This window comes from Talpa occidentalis, unplaced genomic scaffold, assembly GCF_014898055.3.
Source record: "Talpa occidentalis isolate TD23 unplaced genomic scaffold, MPIMG_talOcc4v2.1 talOcc4.10, whole genome shotgun sequence".
Taxonomy (NCBI): domain Eukaryota; kingdom Metazoa; phylum Chordata; class Mammalia; order Eulipotyphla; family Talpidae; genus Talpa; species Talpa occidentalis.
The window spans coordinates 6,076,644-6,095,472 of NW_023600993.1; the positions used below are offsets into that span (position 1 = coordinate 6,076,644).

At 63.7% G+C, this 18,829-nt stretch overlaps 2 protein-coding genes across 5 annotated transcripts in view; one reads left to right on the plus strand and one right to left on the minus strand.

The window, feature by feature from the left end:
- The window catches only part of ATG7 (autophagy related 7), a 156,039-nt gene extending 153,276 nt beyond the window's left edge, over positions 1 to 2,763 (plus strand). The window contains exon 19 of the mRNA XM_037522907.2: positions 2,498 to 2,763. Within this exon, the coding sequence (XP_037378804.1) occupies positions 2,498 to 2,530 (33 nt within the window). The 3' untranslated portion in view covers positions 2,531 to 2,763. The remainder of the gene's footprint in view (positions 1 to 2,497) is intronic.
- A 1,964-nt stretch (positions 2,764 to 4,727) lies between these two features.
- The window catches only part of VGLL4 (vestigial like family member 4), a 115,897-nt gene continuing 101,795 nt past the window's right edge, over positions 4,728 to 18,829 (minus strand). For all 4 annotated transcript variants that reach the window (XM_054697866.1, XM_054697899.1, XM_054697917.1 and 1 more), the window contains 3 exons: positions 7,605 to 7,827; positions 5,288 to 5,411; positions 4,728 to 5,071 (listed from right to left, as the gene is read on the minus strand). In XM_054697866.1, the coding sequence (XP_054553841.1) occupies positions 4,800 to 5,071; positions 5,288 to 5,411; positions 7,605 to 7,827 (619 nt within the window). In that variant the 3' untranslated portion in view covers positions 4,728 to 4,799. The remainder of the gene's footprint in view (positions 5,072 to 5,287; positions 5,412 to 7,604; positions 7,828 to 18,829) is intronic.

Below are 18,829 nucleotides of genomic sequence, written 5' to 3' on the forward strand. Positions count from 1 at the left end.
GCGGCGTCTGGGCACCGGCGCCCCGGCCCCCGCGCTGCCCGGGCCGGGAGACTCTCCCAGGGGCGGCGTCTTGTCTTCGCCTTCCCGTCCGCGCGGGGCCCGGGTCCCCCGGTTCCCGCCTTCCCGCCCGGCTTCTGGCCCCCGCGGGACGCCCTGGGCGCCGGGTCTGTGGGCGCCGGTGGCCGCGATGCGAGGGCCGGGAGGCCGAGACGTGGCGGGGGCGGCGTGTGCGGAGAAGAGCCGCGTCTCGGGGTGCGGCCCGCGCCGCCTTCCCCGGCCGTGTGGTCGCGGCCCCGGCCCCGGCCGGGGGGGCTGGGGCTGGGGCGGGGCGGCGCCTCGCGGCCGGGACGTCTGTCTTCCCGCTGGGTCTGAAAGGCGCGCGGGCTCCCCGCACCTCAGGGCCCGCGCCTGCCGCCCCCGGCGCGCACCTGGGTCGCGGGGCTCGTGTCTGCCGCCCGCGACCCCCGCCGGGTGGGCCCACGGCATCTCCTGGACGCCCCGCGGCCCCGGGACGCGGCCCTTCTCCCGCTCTCGCCAAGGGCGTCCCGGACGCCGGCGCTGTGGCCCCGCGTGAGCTCGGAACCAGCCCGCCGGCCCCGCGCGTGGTGTCTGAGGGCGGGGGGTGTCCGTGTGTCCGCCCGGGGACGGCCGGCGCTCGCCAGCCCCGTCTGTCCGTCCCGAGACAGTGGCGGGACCCCTGCCCCCGCCCGACGGACCCGGGACGCTCGCGGCGGCCTCAGTGGGTCCGCCCGCCTTCCTCGCGCCTCCCGGTGCGCTCGGCGTGGCGGCCTCGGGCCGGGGCTGTCCGGAGGCCGCGCCCCGGGCCCCCCCCCCCCCCGCAGACACGGCCTCTCCGGCGGGGCGCACGTCAGCCGACTCTGGGGCCGGCGGCAGTTCCCGTTCCCGCTCCTCGGGCGCGTCGGGCCGCACCTCCGCAGCCCCGAGTGTGGACGCTTTTTAAAATCGTTGCCAGTTTAGCGCCCGCTGCAGGCGAGGCCTCGGCGGGGCTGGGGGCGCAGCGGGGAGCAGGCCCTCGCCCCACGGGGGCCTCCGAGCCGGAGCAGGTGAAGCCGGTGTCTGCCCCACCCACCCCCGCAGGTTACTGAGAAGTGCCTGAGAAGCGTGTTGCGGGCTGCGGCGCTTGCCGAGGGCGCAGCACCTTCAGTGTAGACGCGGCTTGAGTCCAGCCCGCCTGCTGCCCCCCGGGCTCGCCTCGCCTCCTGCCGCCTTATCGTGGCCCGGCCATGGCCTCCCGGTGCTCATGCCTGGACCTCACGCCAGGGCCTGAGCCCCCCGCCGGGCGCCTGAGGACGGAAAGTGGTTTCTCCCGCGGGGCCCCCCAGTGTGCTGCTGTGGAGCAGGTGGGGGGAACTAGAGGGTCAGCAGGCCCAGGGGCTCCTGGGAGCGGCCTTTCAGGAGGCAGCTGCCCCCACCACACGGAAGCCCACCCAGGGCGCAGGCCACGGACGCCCCGGGAGCGGAGCGGCCGGAGAAGGGTGGGGCCTGGCCACGCGCCCCTGGACACCAACCCGGCTCCTCGGCCCGCGGGCCACAAGCTCTCCCGGGAGGGCGGGGGGGGGGGGGGGGGGGGGGGGGGGGCACCCCACCCCCAGCCTGCGGCCCAGCTGGCTGGGCCTGGGGAGAGGAAATTTCCTTCTCTCTGTATTTATTTTCCACATCCTTGACTTTGAAGGCCAGGCTCATGTTGGTATTTACCTTGGCCGGGCCGCCCCGTCTCCCCGCCAGCCCCGTGTAAACACGATGTTCCTTCCCTCAGTTCTGCCGCGGCGAGGTGGCCTTTTGCAACCAGTTCTAGGAATTTTGTAAGTTCAGGGTCCAGCCCTCCTGGGAGCTCGGGGTGCGAGGGGCCGCTGGGGCCTCACGCTGGCCGCGGGCCCAGTGCGGGACTGGTGCAGAGGCGCCCGAGTGCCAGCCTTGTGGGCAGCCAGGCAGGGCCACCCCACGCTCACTCCTCTGCCGAGAGGCCGCGGGGGCGCCGTGGGCCCCACATTCACACCCGCCTGGCCCTGCCAGACCCGGAATTCTTGGCTCCTAAGGGTAAGCAAAGGGACAGAGGGGGCTGCACGGTCCAGCCTAGCCCCCCCCTGCAGGTGGGGGAGGACATGCTCGCCAGAGACATCTGCTCCCGAGCGTCTGTGCGGAGCGCGGCCTGCGGGCCACTTGGCATCTGGACCGCGGGTCCCGTGAGCGGGCGCAGGCCCAGTCACACGGCCCTGCCCTCAGCGCGCTCACCCTGTGGGGCGGAGGCCGCGAGGCCGAGGCCACAGCAGGAGCGATTGGGAGCTGGCGCTGCACACAGCTGCCCTGGGGTGCTGGGGTGCGGGGTGGGGGGGTCCGCCCCCATCGCCAGCGAGGCCTCGGGCAAGTGGCGGCCCCCGTGAGAGCGACGCCGGGGCGGCGGGGCAGTGCCGGGAGCCGCTGTTCCTTCAGCCACGGCCCGGGCGCCGGGACTCAGCGCTGTCTCCTTCTCACGCAGATCTGGGACATGAGCGACGACGAGACCGTGTGACGCGCCGGCCCTTCTCCCCGCCAAGGCGCGCCCGAGCAGGACTGGGGACCCGGCCCCGCGCTCCCGTACCTCGAAGACGGCGCCCGCCCCCCGCTGCCTGGAGCTTCGGGCGTCTCCTTCCCGCGACCCCTGACCCCACCGTCTCCTCAGCTAAATAATAACCTTGGCTTTGGCGCGGCCGCTGGTCGGGCCTCGGCCGCCTCCACGCGGGTCTCTGTTCTGCTGTCACCGCGTCTGGGAGTCGGCGGCTCCGGGGCGTGGGCTGGTGAGCACGGGGAGCCTGCGCTCGCGGCCGGGCCTGCCCGACGCCCCAGGGCCTGGCGGGAGGCCGGCGGGGCCCACGCTCCTCCCGGACCCGGAGCCGCGGCGGCGGCTCTGTGGGCGCCCCAAGGACGGCCTCGGCCCCTCGCGCCCCTGAGAAGGCCTCAGACCGCGCCGCTCACGAGGGGGGCGGCCGAAGCTCCGTCTGGCGCGGCGCCCCCCGGGGCTGGAAGGGCGCTTTTCCAGCAGACGCGGGGCTCGAGCGGGGCCTCCCCGGCGCCGCCCCCCGCAGGCAGAGGGTCGCACACGCGTCCGTGGTTTAAGGGCACTTTATTATTGTTCTTAAGGCTACTTTTAAGTACAAAAAAAGATGGCCTGCCAAACCTTTTTTTCTTCTTCCAGGAAAAACAGGCCGCAGAGAACGGTATATTACAGGGGCAGCCACGAGCGCGCGGGGGGCACCGCGGGCTCCGCGGAGGGTCCCGGGCGCTCCGGGCGGCTTCCCCGGGGAGGGGCCTCGCGCGCCCGCCCGCGCCCTCCGGGCCGCCCATCCCAGACGGGCCGCCGCGGCCCCGCAGCGGTAACAAACGAGTGGCGAGTAAGGCAGAGGCAGCGTCTCATGGGTAACCGTGTTCCTGCACTTTTACAGACGAGCTACGACAAAAAAAAGATCAACTTTTTTTTTCCAAACCAAAAAAAAAATGATTACACTGGGAAAGGGGGAAATTAAATAGCTACATATCATTAACAAATTAATTGTTCTTCAAAAAATACCTACAAATTTCTCTGTACATTCTTTACGCACAGCGTAATGATGGTCTTAAAGTTACCTACATAAAAAAGTTCTCGACGGGCTTCCCGCGGAGGAGCCGGGCCTGCGCGGGGGCCCGGGGGCCGGCGAGGGGCGCGCGGGGCCGAGGCCGGGGCTCCCCGCGCCGGTTGCCCGGGGTCTCCCCCGCCTGGAAACCAGCCTCGAGGGCGCCCGGGAGTCCACGCCGCGCGGCGGGCGAGGCTGGAATGTGGCGCGGGGTCTGCGGGAGCAGCAGCGGCCGCCCCGCTCGGGTGAGTAGCCGGAGCCCCGCGGCGGGTGGAGTCAGGAATGTGCGCGCCGGCCCCCGGGACGCGCGCCAGATTGTCAGGGACCTGCTGTTCGCGGGAGCGGTTTCTGCAGGGGGGCCGGGCGGGGCCTAAGCGGGCGGCGGCGGCGACACGGAGGCCGCCCGCCCGCGGGCACTGGACCAGCAGTAGCTCTGGCGAGGGCCGCGGCCGGGAGGAGCGCGCTCCGGGACGACGCTCGCGGGAAGGGCCGGCTGGCGGGCGGCCTGCGGTTGCCAGAAACCAGCTCTTCGCGCCGCCACAACGCGCCGCCCGCTGGAGGCGCCGCGGGCCCCGGCGCAGCCCCGGCCTAACGGCCCGCGCGGGAAGGTCAAGCCCGCGGGCAGGGGCGCGTGCGGCCCAGCTGCAAGCACCTGAAGTCTAGAGAGAGACCTACAGCCCGCACGCGGCTTCCCCTGCCAAGCGGCCCTAAGTCAGAAAAACCAAAAAAAGAAAAACCCCACTGGTCAGCAACGCCCTCCTCACCCCGTGTCCTCAGCAGTTCGCCCTCAGCCGCGGGCCTCGCGCCTGGCGCGGGCAGCTCGGCCTCCAATAGTGCAAATCAGACGCGCCGGTTCTGTTCTGTTCAAGTACGCGCTCCTGCCCGCGCGCCCCCAAAGCAAACGCCGGGCTGGGGCAGCCGCGGGGCCCTGACCGCGGCAGAGGTTTCTTTGGTAGCCGAGGCAGGAGCAGGACGCCGCGCTGGACGGGCCCCGCGTCCTGCTGAGGCCGCGCGCGCCGAGCGGGTACCGAACAGGACAGAACGCGAGCCCCGGCGACCCGGGCTTTGCGAGTCAACCCTCCCGCCCCACCCCCCCCATTTTTTTTTTGTTTTTCTGAATTTTAAGCGCTGACTGTGGGAAGCTCAGGCAAACCATGCAGATGCACGTCTTGTTCGCGGCGGGCGCGCCCTTCACGAGGCCACGGACGGGGAGTGGCCGTGGCTGACCATGTGGGCCGAGGGGCTGGCCGGCTGGGCCCTGCGCGAGGCGGGCTCGGGGCTGCCGGCCGCGCCGTCCTTGGCCGCCTTGATCTGGAGCCACGTGTCGCCCAGGGCCTTGGCGAAGTGGTCGTCCACGGAGCCCGTGATGGACACGGAGTTGGGCGCCGGCTCCGGCTCCTTGTAGTTCTTGCCCAGGCTCCTGCGGAAGTGCTCCTCCACCACGGGGTCGCAGGCGGCGGCGGCTGCGGGGAGCAGAGGCGCGTCAGGGGGGGGGGGGGACGGGGGGGGGGGGCGCCCTGTGCGTGGTGGCCCTGCCGGGAGGCGGAGCCCCCTCGTCTCCCTCCCCGCCCCACCGGGCAGCGCGTGGCGCACAGGCTCCCGGACGCGGGGACCCGAGAGGGGCCGAGGCCGGTTCTCCGCCGGCCGCGCCGCGGGGAGTGAGGAAGCCCCCCACTTACAGCTCGGCGCCCTCCGGTAGCTGGCTGGCCCGGCCGGCGCGCAGCCGCTGTGCGCGATGGGGCAGTGCGAGAGGTTGCAGTTGCGGGCGCTGGCGGACGCGCACGTGATCACGGACGGCCGGTTCTGGGGGCGAGCAGAGGGGGCGTGAGGCTCGACGGGGTCCCGGCCGCCGGCGTGTGACCCGCCCTCCCGCGTCCACCCGCAGTCCGCCCGCCCCGGGAGGGGCCCAACCCGCGCCCTGCGGGAGCCCGGCGGCTGCTGACGACCGCGAGCCCCGCGCCGGCAGCCCCCCGCTGCCCCTCCACCCCCGCGCTGCTCGCGTGGGCGACGGTCACGAGGGGCGCGCGGCGGCTGTGCTGTGCTGGCTGCCCGGGCCGTCACGTCCCCCAGGCCCACCGCACCCGGGTCTCCCCCACCCCTTCCATTATGGTCTGTTTCCGCCTCAGCCAGCTCAGGGCGGCCCCTGCTGCGACCCCACCCCCCTGACGGGCGGGACGGGCGGGAAGGACCGCGCAGGGTGGGCCCGCGCAGAGGCCTCCGTGCCCCCCCCCCCCCCCGCGAGGCCCGTGGTCCTTGGCGACTGTCCAGACCCAGCGTCCCCTCCGGCCCCTGGCGGCTGCCGGCTGCGCTTCCGCCGCTCTCGGTGAGGCCTGGGAGTCCACAAGGCCCGGTGCCCTCCCCCGACCGGCCCCCAGTTTCCAAATGCAAAACGAAGGCTGAAATGGCCGCCTGCGGGGGGCGCCATGGTGCAGGGGGGGGGTGTGCAGACACCTGTCCCTCCCGCCCAGCCGCTGCCCGGAGGAGCCGCCCCCTCCCTCCTCGTCTGTGTGGAGCGCTCTCCACCTTCGGAGCCGCCATCACAAACCCTGCCAGGGACACTCCCTGCAGCCTCCCCGCACGCCCCTCTGGGAACTCTCCCGTCCCGGTTCCCAGAGAGCTGAGTCACCTTCCCCGGGTCACTTCCTGCTGGGGCTGCGGCGGGCCAGGCCATGCACCTGGGCTCCGACCCTGGGGGTCCCTGGCGCAGCCCCTGGGCAGAGCCTGGAGTCACAGCGGCCGCCTGCGCGGACCGGGAAGGCCCAGGGCCCGCGTGGACACGCGCTCCCCCCGCTGCAGGCCAAGGGCCCACGAGGCAGGCCTGACAGCTGCCTCTTCACCTCCGACCCCAAACTGAAATGAAAGCCGGAGCCCCAGTTCGCGCCGCCAGCCCCACAATACATGGGACCCGCTGGCGCTGGGGGAGGCTGGGGGCAACTTGGGGAAGGAGAGCCAGGGCCCCGGGCCACGTACGAGCAACTCTACCCCGAACTAGCCGCCACCTTGCGAACAGGGGACTCAGCCAAGAAAACACTAGAGCTTCACGGTGGGGCCCACCCTGTTCTCCCGGGACGAGAGGGGACGGGGAGCTGCTTCCTTCGGGCCGCCAAGGGCCAGAGACGGAACTTCCCAGGGGCACGCACCGCCACCTGCAGTGGCACTACCCAGGGCTGGGTCCGCCCTTATGCCTCGGTGGCCCATTTCTGAGGGGGGGGGCGCACCTCCCTGGCTGGAGGCGGGGCCTGCGCCCGCCCTGGGCTGCGGCTCATCAGCTGAGACACCCGGGTGAGCGCTTGGACGACCCTCGCCAGACTCAATCTGCGGGTGCCCGACGACACCCTGGTACGCGTCAGCCGCCCCGGGTAGACTGGCCACACGAAACGAGATCACAGGGCGGCTCCAAGGGCCGCCCACACGCAGCTCCCACAGTCGGGGTCAGCACCTGAGCCAGCCTGCGGGTGGGGGGGGGGGGCGCGGGCCCTCGCCGCTGCTTGAGCCACGCCGCACCGGTTCAGGGAGAAAAGCCGCGCACTCCCACACCGGTTCTGAGCCTCACCCACCACCTCCTCAGGGGACGCGTTTCCCCAGGATCCCTGTTTTTAGAAGGTACTGTTCCTTTTCCTACCAAGTACACTGTTTACTAAGGAATAATTTCCTCATCTTCCTATAATGAAAAACATCCCTGTGTGCCCATCACAAGTTCCTGACCAGCAGGAACTAGTAACCTCTGTGCCCACAGCTTGACAGGATGCCAGCCCAACGCTCAGCATGTCACTCCGAGTGAGGCGGCCATGACGCCAGCAGGAACCAGACTCCCGGGGAGCAAAACCCCAGAGACAGCTGCTGTCCTAAGGGGACAGGTCCAGGTAGGCCTCCAGAGGTGGGATGCTCTCAGTACTGCTCCTGCTGCTCAAGCACGGACCTCAAGGACAGCACGTCCTCCGGGCCTCTTCTCAGGGCTCTGCCCACCCCCGCCTCCACCCTGGGACAGAGGCGTACCTGCTGCCGCTCCCCAGGGGTCAGCGTGGGCGAGATGCCGGCTGGCCTGCCGGTGTCCATGCTGTTCTTGGTCAGTGCGAGGGGCTGCTCCATGCTGAGGCTGGGGAGGGACGTGTATAGGTGGCTGCCGTGCAGGCTCATGGTGGGGGCCACGGCGCGCTCGATGGGGCTGCGGCTCCGCTCCCGGGGGTCTTTTCGGCAGTCTCCGTTGGCAGTCTTGCTCCTGGAAAGGAGAGCGGACACTCAGACGGGACCCCTGGCAAGGGGAAGGCCAGCTACGTGGCAGGTGCTTCACTGGGACGGTTTCGTGGAATGGCCCTCTGCTGGGGTAATGCCTGCTAGCGCCGCCATTTTCCGGGGTTCGGGTCAAACGTTCCCAGGACACTCACCCCAGTGGGTGTGACTCCAAGCCCCTCATGAGGGTCTCAAGTTGGCTCTGGGGCGCCACGTTGGCCACCCTGCCCAGCAGCCTGTCCTGTCCCAGGTGGGGTCACCTGCCTGCCCGAGGCACTTCTGGAACGAAGCCCCTGCTTGGTGCCCTCAGGAACCAGCCTGCGGTAGCTGAGATTACCCCTTGCAGGGCCGTCAGTGGCACTGGGCACGCCATTTAATTGGTGGGCATTTCCCCCCTTTTAATTCTCGGATTGACGACACAGAATGACAAAGCAGTCCGGAAATTAATTTTTGTCCCATGGAGAGAATGTTCTGGCTCAACGTCATGCGTCCCACACAGACCACGCATCCCCTGGCGGCTCTCAGAGAGTGACGCTGGCAAACAATGAATGCCCTGAATTCTGCCTCCGGCCTGTCCTGCCCTGGCTTCCTGTAGGGACCCAGCAGGCGGCCGCGGTGGGGAGCGCCGGGGAAGAGCGCGGCCCGGTCGGCACGCGGGCAGGCAGGCGCCGTCCAAAGCTCGGAAGCACCTGTCCCCAGCCGCGCCCTCCCCACAGCCGGCGTCCACGTGTGCCGTGGCAGGCAGGGGCCCAGGCGGCGCCACAATCTCCACCCCAAGCCCCCGCCGGGAGCAGAGTGCAGCGCGGGAGCGGAGACGCAGGTACACGGAGGCGGCCGGCTCAAGCACGCGTGGGGCACCTGGAGTCAAATCCTACATTACGCGCGCTCCCAGCTCGGCTGCCTGATGCCCGGCGCTCCCAGAGAGACGTGGCTGCTGCCCGGGCGCTGCGCCCTCATCCCGGCCCCGCCCACAGGCTTCCTGCCTGCCACAGCGACTGGCCCTCCACCCCACTCGAGACCACGCTGCCACTCGGAAATCACCCCGCCCTGGGGGCATCTTCGGCCCGGCTTAGCAGAGGTGGGGAGGGGCCTGAAGTGAAAAGGCAGCAACAAAGCCAAGGACTGTTCCCCTTTCCTCCTGCCGGAGCATGCGGGGAGCAGAGGCCGCGCACCCCCTGGGCCTCTGGGCGGAGACAGCAGCGGTGTCCACCCCCCGGCTCTCCTCCCAAGGGGGTCTCCTGCCCTAAGCCCTGGGGGGTTAGGACGCCACCAGCTGTTGCTGGCCGCCGCCTGAGTCTGTGCTTACGCGGAGAGGGAGTCCAGGACATCGCCGAGGAAATGCCCCACAGGAAAGACTTTTTCCTCTGAAAAAGCAGAATTTCGGGAAACGGCCGCTATTTCCTCCCCCTCGCCTCTGCCCCCGCCCCGCCCCGGGCGCACACAGCACACAGCTTGCCCTTTTGGCCGCTTCTGAGCAGGACGTGTCACTGCTCCCTGGCCCCCAGCAAGACGGCGCCGGGGTGAGTCTCCCCACACCCTCGCCAGCCTCATCACCCCTGGCACCAGCGTCAAGCACGCGGCAAGGGGGTTGCTGACAGCAGCCCTGGGGCGGGCAGGTCCAGCCCACCAGGTCTGCAGGTAGAGGGGAGGTGGAGGTTGGACAGACACCCCCCGCCCCCTGGGTACTAGACCGTGTCTTGGGCAGGGCCGGGAAACACTGGGCATGGAGCATACGGGACACAGCACAGCCCGGGGCTCTGCGAGCTGCCAGGCGTGTCCTGGTCAGCCATGATGTGGGGGATGGGGCCGTCTCTCTAGCCCCACTCACCGTCACGCCAATAAAGACGCCACCGGTGCCACCACAGGGAGCCCAGCCTGAGAGTGCAGGACACTGCAGGTAGCTGGTTCCATGGTGTCCCATTACGCCTACCCAGCAACGTTCCCCCTTAGCACCCACAAAGGCGGCACCCCCCTTTCTGCTTGCTTAGAGTTTAAAAACCAACCCTAGGGAACTAGGCGACCGGACACTTGCCTCCAGGCTGGCAGAGGATCCCGTCTGGGCGAGGGGCCTGCCGTGACCAAGGATTCTGGAGACAGGCCGGGAGCAGACACCCCCTCGCGGCCCCAGAGGAACCAGCCCCGCGGCTGCCCGATCCCGCAGCCTCTGAGCCACCCGCCTCCGTGGTGCTGGTCACGGCAGCGCCAGAAACTGGTACAACTCCGGTGGCCTTCGCCCCCCACTGCTTTCTGTTTCTTCAGCTGCATTCCGCGCATCCTGCTTCATGTGGAATTAACCCCAAAGGCTGTTCAGAAGTCCCCTCCGGACATGCTCGCGCGGTCCCGCAGGCCCCGGACCGCAGGGATCCTTGACGCGCGCGCCGTCCTGCGGTGCTCGGCTGATACCCAGAGGACATGGGGGGCGGGGGGGGGGGGCTGCGGGGAGCCAGCTGCCCCGGCTTCCCCAGGAGCCATTTAGGAGGCCCGCAAGACCCCCGCCTGCTCTCGTGTCCGAGAGGAAAGAAGCCGACTGGCCAAGTTTAATCCAAAACCCCTGTCTCTGCTCAGTGCCATTTTGGACAGCGAAGGCACCTGGGCGACCTCCCCATCGGCCATCCACAGGCTTCCAGGCGACGAGGACGCAGCGCTGCCTCACCATAAAAGCGCGCCAGCTGCTCTAGCTGAAGGCCGTCCCCAACACCCTCCGGTCTCGCAGCTGCCCTTTCCTGGGCACGCGGGGCTGCAGGGCACATCCCCTCCGGCCGTGCTGCAGGCCAGCACCAGGAAGGCTGCCTGCACAGCACTCAGCATTGGGGGGGCCAGGCTGGAAGATCCTGGCTCTCGGGGCACCCTCGCTTGCTGCAGCTCCATTTCCTGGCGCTGCATGGCGGGAGCATGGTCTTCCCCTCGCCGGGGCCGAACCACCAGCCTAGCGCTAGGTCAGCGGAGCGATGTGTAAGGAGACAAGGGCTCTGGGGAGGGCCGGGCCTCCCAGCGTCTCCCACCCCCACGTCCAGGGCCGACACCTGATTGCTGGGGGAAACACAGGCTCCCCAGACCTGCCGCACAGAGAGGCCAGCAGAGCCCAGCGCTCACGGGCTGCGGGGAGACGGAGTCACCTCCCGGAGGCTCAGCCCCATGCCGGGAAGCACCAGTTTCTCTGACCAGAACCGTCCGCATGTTGCCATCGTGAGCGGAGACGGCGGGAACACTGACACCGAGGCCAGGGTCACCCCTGCGACGTGGCTGGCGAACACCCCCCCTGCCGGCCACCTGAGGCGCAGGCCCCCACTTCAGCCGAGCCCCTGCTACTGCCACGCGGGGACCCTCATGTACACCCACACTGGGCGTGGAGGGAACGGCACACGACCCACATGCCCACCCGGCGCTTTCAGATGCGTGGGGAAGTAGCTGCGTGTGATCAGAGGACTGAATTCAAGTTCCCGCCGCCACTACCACTACACGAGCTGTCGCTTTGGTCATGGATTCTCTCGGTTAATGTTATTTAAAAAAAAAAAAACAAAAAGCCGCAGTCATATTTTCAGCTTTCAACAGAGCCCCTGCGCCAGAGCTGGGACAGGAAACGCCCCAGGTGGAATCCCCCGGAACCCGCCCCCCTGCACAGCCAGAGGTTTCTGGGCACATGGGCGCTTCCTGCTTTGCCAGAGAGGCGGGTTCCTACCAGACGTGCCTGGAGTGAAACCAGGCAGGAGAGGGACCCCAGCACGGCGCTGCTCGGCCACGTCCGTGAGTCGGAGTCTAGAACAGTGCCTGGCACACGGCAGCGGAGGCGCGGGGGAACCCACGCGAAGCAAGTGTGTGCTTGGAAGAAACCTGCACTGGCCGGCTTGAACAGCGGAGGGACTCGCGGAGCGCAGCGAGCAGGGCAGGCAGCCGGGGGGACGGGGCAAGGCCGCCCAGCAGGTAATGGTCTGAAGACACCCTCGGCCTCACGGCCACTTTCATTCTGGGCGGGCAAAGAGCCGCCCCTCCCGGACCAGACCCTTCTGAAGGCTCACTTGGGCAACAAATTGCTGGACGGTGCCCTAAAGTGTGTAGTGGGCAGACTGGGTGTCTGTCCTGCGCCGAGGACGGTGGGTTCGTGGTAGCAAGGCTGTGGCGGGAGGGGGAAGGGCGCGGAGGGCAGCGTCCCCGGGCCTGGACTACCGCTCCCTCCTCGGGGAGCAGCTCAGCTCCCCCCGCAGGGCTTCAGGAAGAGCTCCTCATGCATAGCGAATGGAAGCAACTTCCCAGGAGAATTCTGGGGTCAAAGGTGATTCAATTTCTTCTCCCAACTACCAGAAACTACTTCTGTGTCAGCCCTGCCCTGCCAAGAATGCTCGTCACCAACCAGAACCCCATCAAACGGCCCTAACCCCCGCCTCCCCACGCGAGGTCCAGTCAGCCCTCACCTCCAGGTACGGGCTGCAGCACTGGACCTGAGAAACTGGGAAGGACCGTTCCTTTCGACTTACAGCATGTTTTTGAAGCAAAAGTTGTGGCACACGATCTAAGAAGAGCAGACTAAGGTGAAACAATAGAACATTCAAAATCAGGGCCATCCAAGACCTGCAATCGTCTGCAACGGCGCTTCCCACAGGGCTACTCAAGGAGCTTCCACACGGGAGACGAGGGCCGCCCGCCATCCTTCCTACTCTTGCCGTCTGTTAGTGCCCCGTATCTGAGGCTCTGCACCCGGCAAAGAGACGCAGTGAAGCCCTGCACACACTCGGGCGGGCGGCTGTGATCACACAAACTTCCCGTGCCCTTAAGGCTGGCCGCCACCCCTCTCGCCCGACAAGCACCCCACACTCTCATTCCCTCGCCTGAGCACCAGTAGCTTGCGGTCCAAATTATGTTGTGAACTTCTTGATCTTAGTGGATACACCCCAATTCAATCCATTCCACAACAGAATTTAGAGTCTGTTTTTCTTCTAAAACTGCCCACCTAGCTGACAGGCATCAGAAATTTTGTGAGCAAAATTAAAGCGCTGCGTTGAATAGATTATACAGCTATGGTATAATGTTAGAGAACATGTGCATTAAGTATGTAAAGTGACCAGATGCTCATCTAACAAGAGGTATCAAAGTAGCTACCAAATATTCACTTAAATATCTATTACCATCATTATTACAATTACTCATTATAAAACTGTTATTATTGGGCTTCCCTGGTGGCACAAGGGGTTAAGATGCAACCTGTGAAGCTGTCCACAGCCACGCTGCATGAATCCCATCCCTGGCCGGCCAGGGAGCTACCCACATGGCGCAGCAGACCTCTCCTGACTTGCCCGCTGCTCCCCTCAGCAGTGGATTTCAGTGGATCTGCCTGTTCTGCTTCCCACTCTGTCTCTGGTGAATCCTCTCACCCTGTCCTTCCCCCCTACCCCACACCTCTGGCCTATACCCCAGCTCTTGTATACATAAATAAAATTTAAAAAAAAAAAAAAACCCTGTTATTATTAAAGGAATTCATGGACCTTCCAGTTGAAAGCAAGTCCCATAGTCAGTAATTCTGAGCATTCAGCATGTTAATTCCTTGTAAGCATCTAAGTGGCCTCGGCTGAACCCCATCTTTCCAAAAACAAGAAGAAAAGGCTGGCTAAGCTACCTTTTAATATACTACCTATCAGGAGCAAGATGTGACCCACCAAAAGATTATTTAAGAACCTTCTGGAGCATAGAAAGGCTACTAATATGACGACAACTGAGAGGCAAATTACTGATCTCTCCTCTTAAAGCCAAGTTCCCCAGGGGCTGGGAAGATGCAGCATCGATGGCTGAGTTATAAAACTATTTCTTTACAAATCTTCTCATTTTCAAACTGACTTTCCCTAATCTGCGTAGCTTTCCTGTAACATCGCCAACATATGGGAACAACCCCTGGCTACTACGATCACATCTGATGTGAAGCCCAGAACCCCGGGCAGGAAGGGGAAGGCACCGAGGGAGCGGAAGCCCCATCCAGTGCTGAGATGGCACTTTCCCCAGCTCTTGATTTCATGGTTCTAAAAATGCCTTCCAGGGGGCCTCCCTGGTGGCCTAGGGGTTGAATCTCAGCCCTAACAACGCTAAGGCCGGAGTTCGATCCCTGGGCAGGGAGCTGACCCACATGGTGCAGCAGACCACTCCTGTCTCCAACACTGCACACCAGTGTACTCCAGTCAGTCCTCTAGTTCTGCTCCCAATCTGTCTGTGGGGAAAACACACACGTACGCACGCACGCACGCGCGCACACACACACCCCCCGCACCTCTGGCCTACACCCCAGTTCTTCTATGCATAATTAATCTTTTTTTAAATGCCTTCGAGGAATCCAGAGGATTTGCATCCCCCAGTGCCCCCAAGGGACACACCCCCTCCTTTATATGGGGACACCCCAAACCACATGATAATGGTTCATCCAAATCAAGTGAAAATGGCCCCAGGATTCACCTCCCACTACAGGCCCCCTCTGCACACACCGCCCGCTGCAGAGCTGAGACAGGCTGCACCCGGAACAGAGCCTGCTGGCTTCCTCACCTGAACGAAGGTGACCAGTCCACAGAGGGACTTCCGTAGCATGTAATCGTGGTTCCACGCAGCCTAAAACTTTCCACTGTCAACAGTCTTAAGTGGTACATGGTCTGGTGGCTTTAAGTGCCTTCGCCCTGTGTGCCCCATCTCTGCATCTACCTCCACCTCTCTTCCACCTTCCCAACTGAAACCGTCCCCCAGGAAACACTGAAGCCCCCTTCACCACCCCCCATTCTACTGTCTCTAAGTCTCCAGGGACCTCATGTAACTGACTGGACCTCACACAGCTCGCCCTTTGTCATGCACTAAGGGCTTTGTTTCCGAGCTCCGCCCGCGGGCTAGGCTGTCAGTCACCTTCCTCTTTAAGGCTGAGTAATATTCCTGGGTTCCTGTTGCCCATCTTGCGTGCCCATGCCCCCGGCGAGGGACACTTGCATTGCGTCCACCTTTTGCCTGTTAGAATAATGTGGCCACGAAGGTGGGGTACAGGTATCTGCCAGGGAGCCTCCTTTCAGTTCTGTGGGGTATGTCCGCAGACGGGGCTGCGGGCTCGCATGGGAGTTCTATGTTCTTCAGTCCTCAGAAGCTTGACGAATCACTGGTCTTAAAAAGGCTGGAATTACAGGATGTATGTTTCACTACATGCTTGTCCCTCTCCATAGAGAAAAATAAAAGGCTTCAGAGAGGATGGGTCTGGCTGCAACCACCACCAAAAATGCAAGTCTCTGTAAACACAGCCCAAGTGGTCCACGAGAGAAACGCTCGTGAGTAATGTAAACATTGGACACAAAAATTAAATAAACAAAGCACATCCATCACCCAGCCCACTGGCTCCCGTGGGGCCACCGTCAATGGCAGTCGCCAAGCAAGACCGTGGGGACGCACAGCCACATACTTGTGGTTCTCGGTTCTCACTACGGCCCTTTCAAAATGACTCGCGTCGGCAAGGATGGCGAACGTGAATAATTACCACCACTTGTCTGACATTAGCAGGCAGTTTCACGAAGCGCTTTTGCACATATACTATCTTTGACACATCTTCTTCCATCTGCAACTCCCCCGTAAGTGCCCCAGAAATGCGTCTCTCCCACGATGAAACCGAAGCCACCGTCCTCACGGTGCGCTGGGCAGACGCACCGGGCCCCACGCCACCCCCGCCTCATTTCAGGGCGGGGGGCAGGAGGGAGGAGCAGCCTGTCTGGGGCTAGTTTACAAGCGACGGGGAGAGCCAACAGCAGCGCTCACTCGGCCGCACGTGAAGGCCTCCGTCTCTAACTGACCCCGCACTCGAAGGCGGCTCACACAGCAGGGACGTGGGTCCAATTTCCATGGAGGGAAGTGGTCAAATAGCTGAGGTCGAAACCCCCAGACTGTCGCTGTGGCCAAGTGCTTTTATTCCCCTTGTAATTTTCTTTCAGAGTAAACGTTAGCCCTGAAACACAGCCCCTTGTGGAGGCGGTCCTGGCAGCCCAAATGAGTAGGAAGAAAAGGCACCCCATCCTCCCTGGAGCCGCCGCCGCGCAGACTGTGCCCCATTGTCTGGCAGTCACGTGACGGCCGGCCTGGCAGCAACATGTCAGCCATCACCTGAAACTTGGGCACTTCCAGTCCACCAAGGAAACAAGGACAAGCGTGCCCCCGCCAGCCCGCGGTGTGCGGGAGCCAGCGCTGCACCCTGCCCCGAGAACCTGTCCCCAGCTGGAGGGTCTGACTGAAATAGGCGGGTGAGGGGACGGGGACGGGAACGGGGGGCGGGGTGGGAAGGAAACCTTCGCTGCCCCTCAGCAGAGCCAGCGCTGCCTCTCCCCGCACTTGCTGCCTCACCGTTTAAATCAATTACAGCTGAAAATACAGGGTTGCCATCTGGTTTGAAAAAGCAGGGATAAGGGAATGAAATGAAAGGGTTTTTGGTACTAACCTCACTTTAATCATTGCCAAAGAGCATGAAGACAGCCCAGCGTCGTCCCACAAGAAAGCCTTGGGCCTCACAAACTTGGCAGGCAGTCCCGGCCCAGAACTGGATCTGCCGGACGCCTGTCAGAATAAGAGTCTCCTGCAGGCAGGGACCAAGGTAAGGGGCCTCCTGCCCGCCCCGCGCCGCAGAGGCCGTTGCCAGCGGGTCCTGGGATAGGTTAGTAACTCCTGGGAGGGTTTGTTTACAGACAGGGTCTTGCCAAAACGTTCCACGCACCATTACCGTTCCATTTGTGAGAAAATAGATCTGCTGTCAGAATTACGGCACGCATTTCCTCTTCCTTTGTGTCTCCATCTTCCATAACATACGGCTTTTATAAAACTCTAAAGTCAGGCTTCCCCGCCGGGGGGAGGAAGGGCGCCCGCGCTCTGCAGCAGTGCGTGCACTGCAGCCGGCCCGCCAGCAGGAATGTCAGAAATGCCCGTCTCCCCGCTGCAGCCCCAGCTACACTCTCCTTGTGTTGGAGGAAACAGCTTCCTTCTGCTCTCCTCCCACAGCCCCGGCCTGGCTGAGAGGCTCTCTTCTCTGGGACCGAGGAGACCACGGAGACTGGCGGCCGCGAGGGCAGAGGGCAGAGGCGCCCGGCGCTCCCTGGTGGCCCGGGTGGGCTCACAGGCGGGTGCGTCGGTTGGCAAGGCTGCCGCCTGCCGAGCCACGTGCCTACGTCAGGTACTGCAGAAGTGGGGCACCGGTCAGATTCTCACCTGCCCACAGCCTGGGTTCTTTCAAACCCAGGCACATGGGGCAAAGCAATCCGAGAGGCCTGAGGCTGTTGGCTGTGTGCTGACGGAAGGCCCAGCCAGGCCCGGGGAGGTCACCAGAGTAAACTCTGCTCAACTAGCTAGACTCAGTCATGGACCGGAGACTAGAAATGTAACATAGAAGACAGAAGCAGATAATGAAAACATCATTTCTGTTCTGGGGAAAAAAATACATCTCCGACCCAAAAATGATGTACAAGTCACTTTCCAAATCCTGCCCCGGCAGATTCACTGTCTATAGCAACAGTGTCCACAACACGCAGGAGCTCAGGAGGTGACTTTCGAGTAAATGGCACATCTGTCCAGCTGCAGGAAACATCTGGTAAAGTGGTTAAATGGGCCAGGACTGAGACTCCGGATCTCAGAGCTCGCTGACAGTGCCCGACGAGACCGCTGAGACAATCCCTGAGAGCACCCTGACCACTCGGGCTTGCTGCAGAGTGGAAATTGTCCCGGGGAAGGCAAAGGCAGGATCGGGGAATCCGGGCTGCAAGCCTGTTCTTTCTTGAAATGGGGTACCCCTGCCCCCCCAAACACACATCGCCACCCCAAGTCACTTCCCAAGACCCACACAGAACGGTGACGTCCCACCCAGGGCTGACTCCTTCACACCCCCGGCCCCCGGTGCCAACAACAAAACAGACACTCAGCAAATGTCTGGCCAAATGAACGAAGGAAGGAAGAAGCCAACACTGCACTCCCCGCTGTTCCACAAAGGAGATGCAGCGAGCACATGTGATCATCACCCCAGACAGGGACACGGCCCGGACGGCAAGTCAGGATCGGAGGGTTCGGCCACTTCACGATGACAGACAGCCGCATTTCAAAGACGCAGTAAGTGAAGCTGAAGAGCAAGTTAACATTAGGAAAATGACAGCGAGGCTTACTTTGAAGGGCTGTAAAACAGCCATAGAAAGATGAATACCCTGGCTTCTATATATATATATATATATATATATATATATATATACAAAAAAAAAAAAACACCGACAAAGATATAGTCACAAAAGAAGAAATCGAAATGGCAAATCAACACGTGAAGGATGGTTCAAGTAGCAGTGACAAGAAAAACACAAGTTACTGCAATAAAGTTGCAAAAATTAAATGGCTGGAGGTGCCTGGGAGGAAGCTGCAGGGCGAAAGGTGCCAGCGGAACACCACAACACAGCAAGCTGGCAGGACGTGAACGAGACACGGGTGCCCCCTGACCCTGCAATTCCACCTCCAGAAAAATGGGAAGTGAAGGATGGGAACAGGAATGGGGCACAGCCGGGCCCACAAGTTCTGCAGAGGATAGGAAACACTGCAAACTGATCGCATGTCTGCATCTGTTAACAAGTTCTTTGGGTTACAGCAACTTGAAACAAGGCTGGGCTAGCTTAAGAAAAAGGGAGAATTTACTGGAAGGATACTATGATGCATTTCTTGGAAATGAAAGAAGAGCTGAACCACCAATCCCAGAAAAGGACAGAAGTGAGGCAGCCCCTGAGATCACAGCAACTGGAGGTGGAAGGTGATGCTGGGGCTGGGGCCACTCTCCTCCAGGGTCCTCTGCCCGCCAAGGTGCTCTCCCCAGAAGGACCCTCTCCCCCTAGTGTCCCCTCTCCAGCAGAGTCCCCTCCCCTCCCCTGCTGGTTCTGGACCCTCTCCAGAACCCTCACACCCATCCTGCGCACTCTCCCTGGCCTCCAGATTCACCATGGCTCCCTATTAAGTCACCCTGAGAAACCCAGTTACCTTTC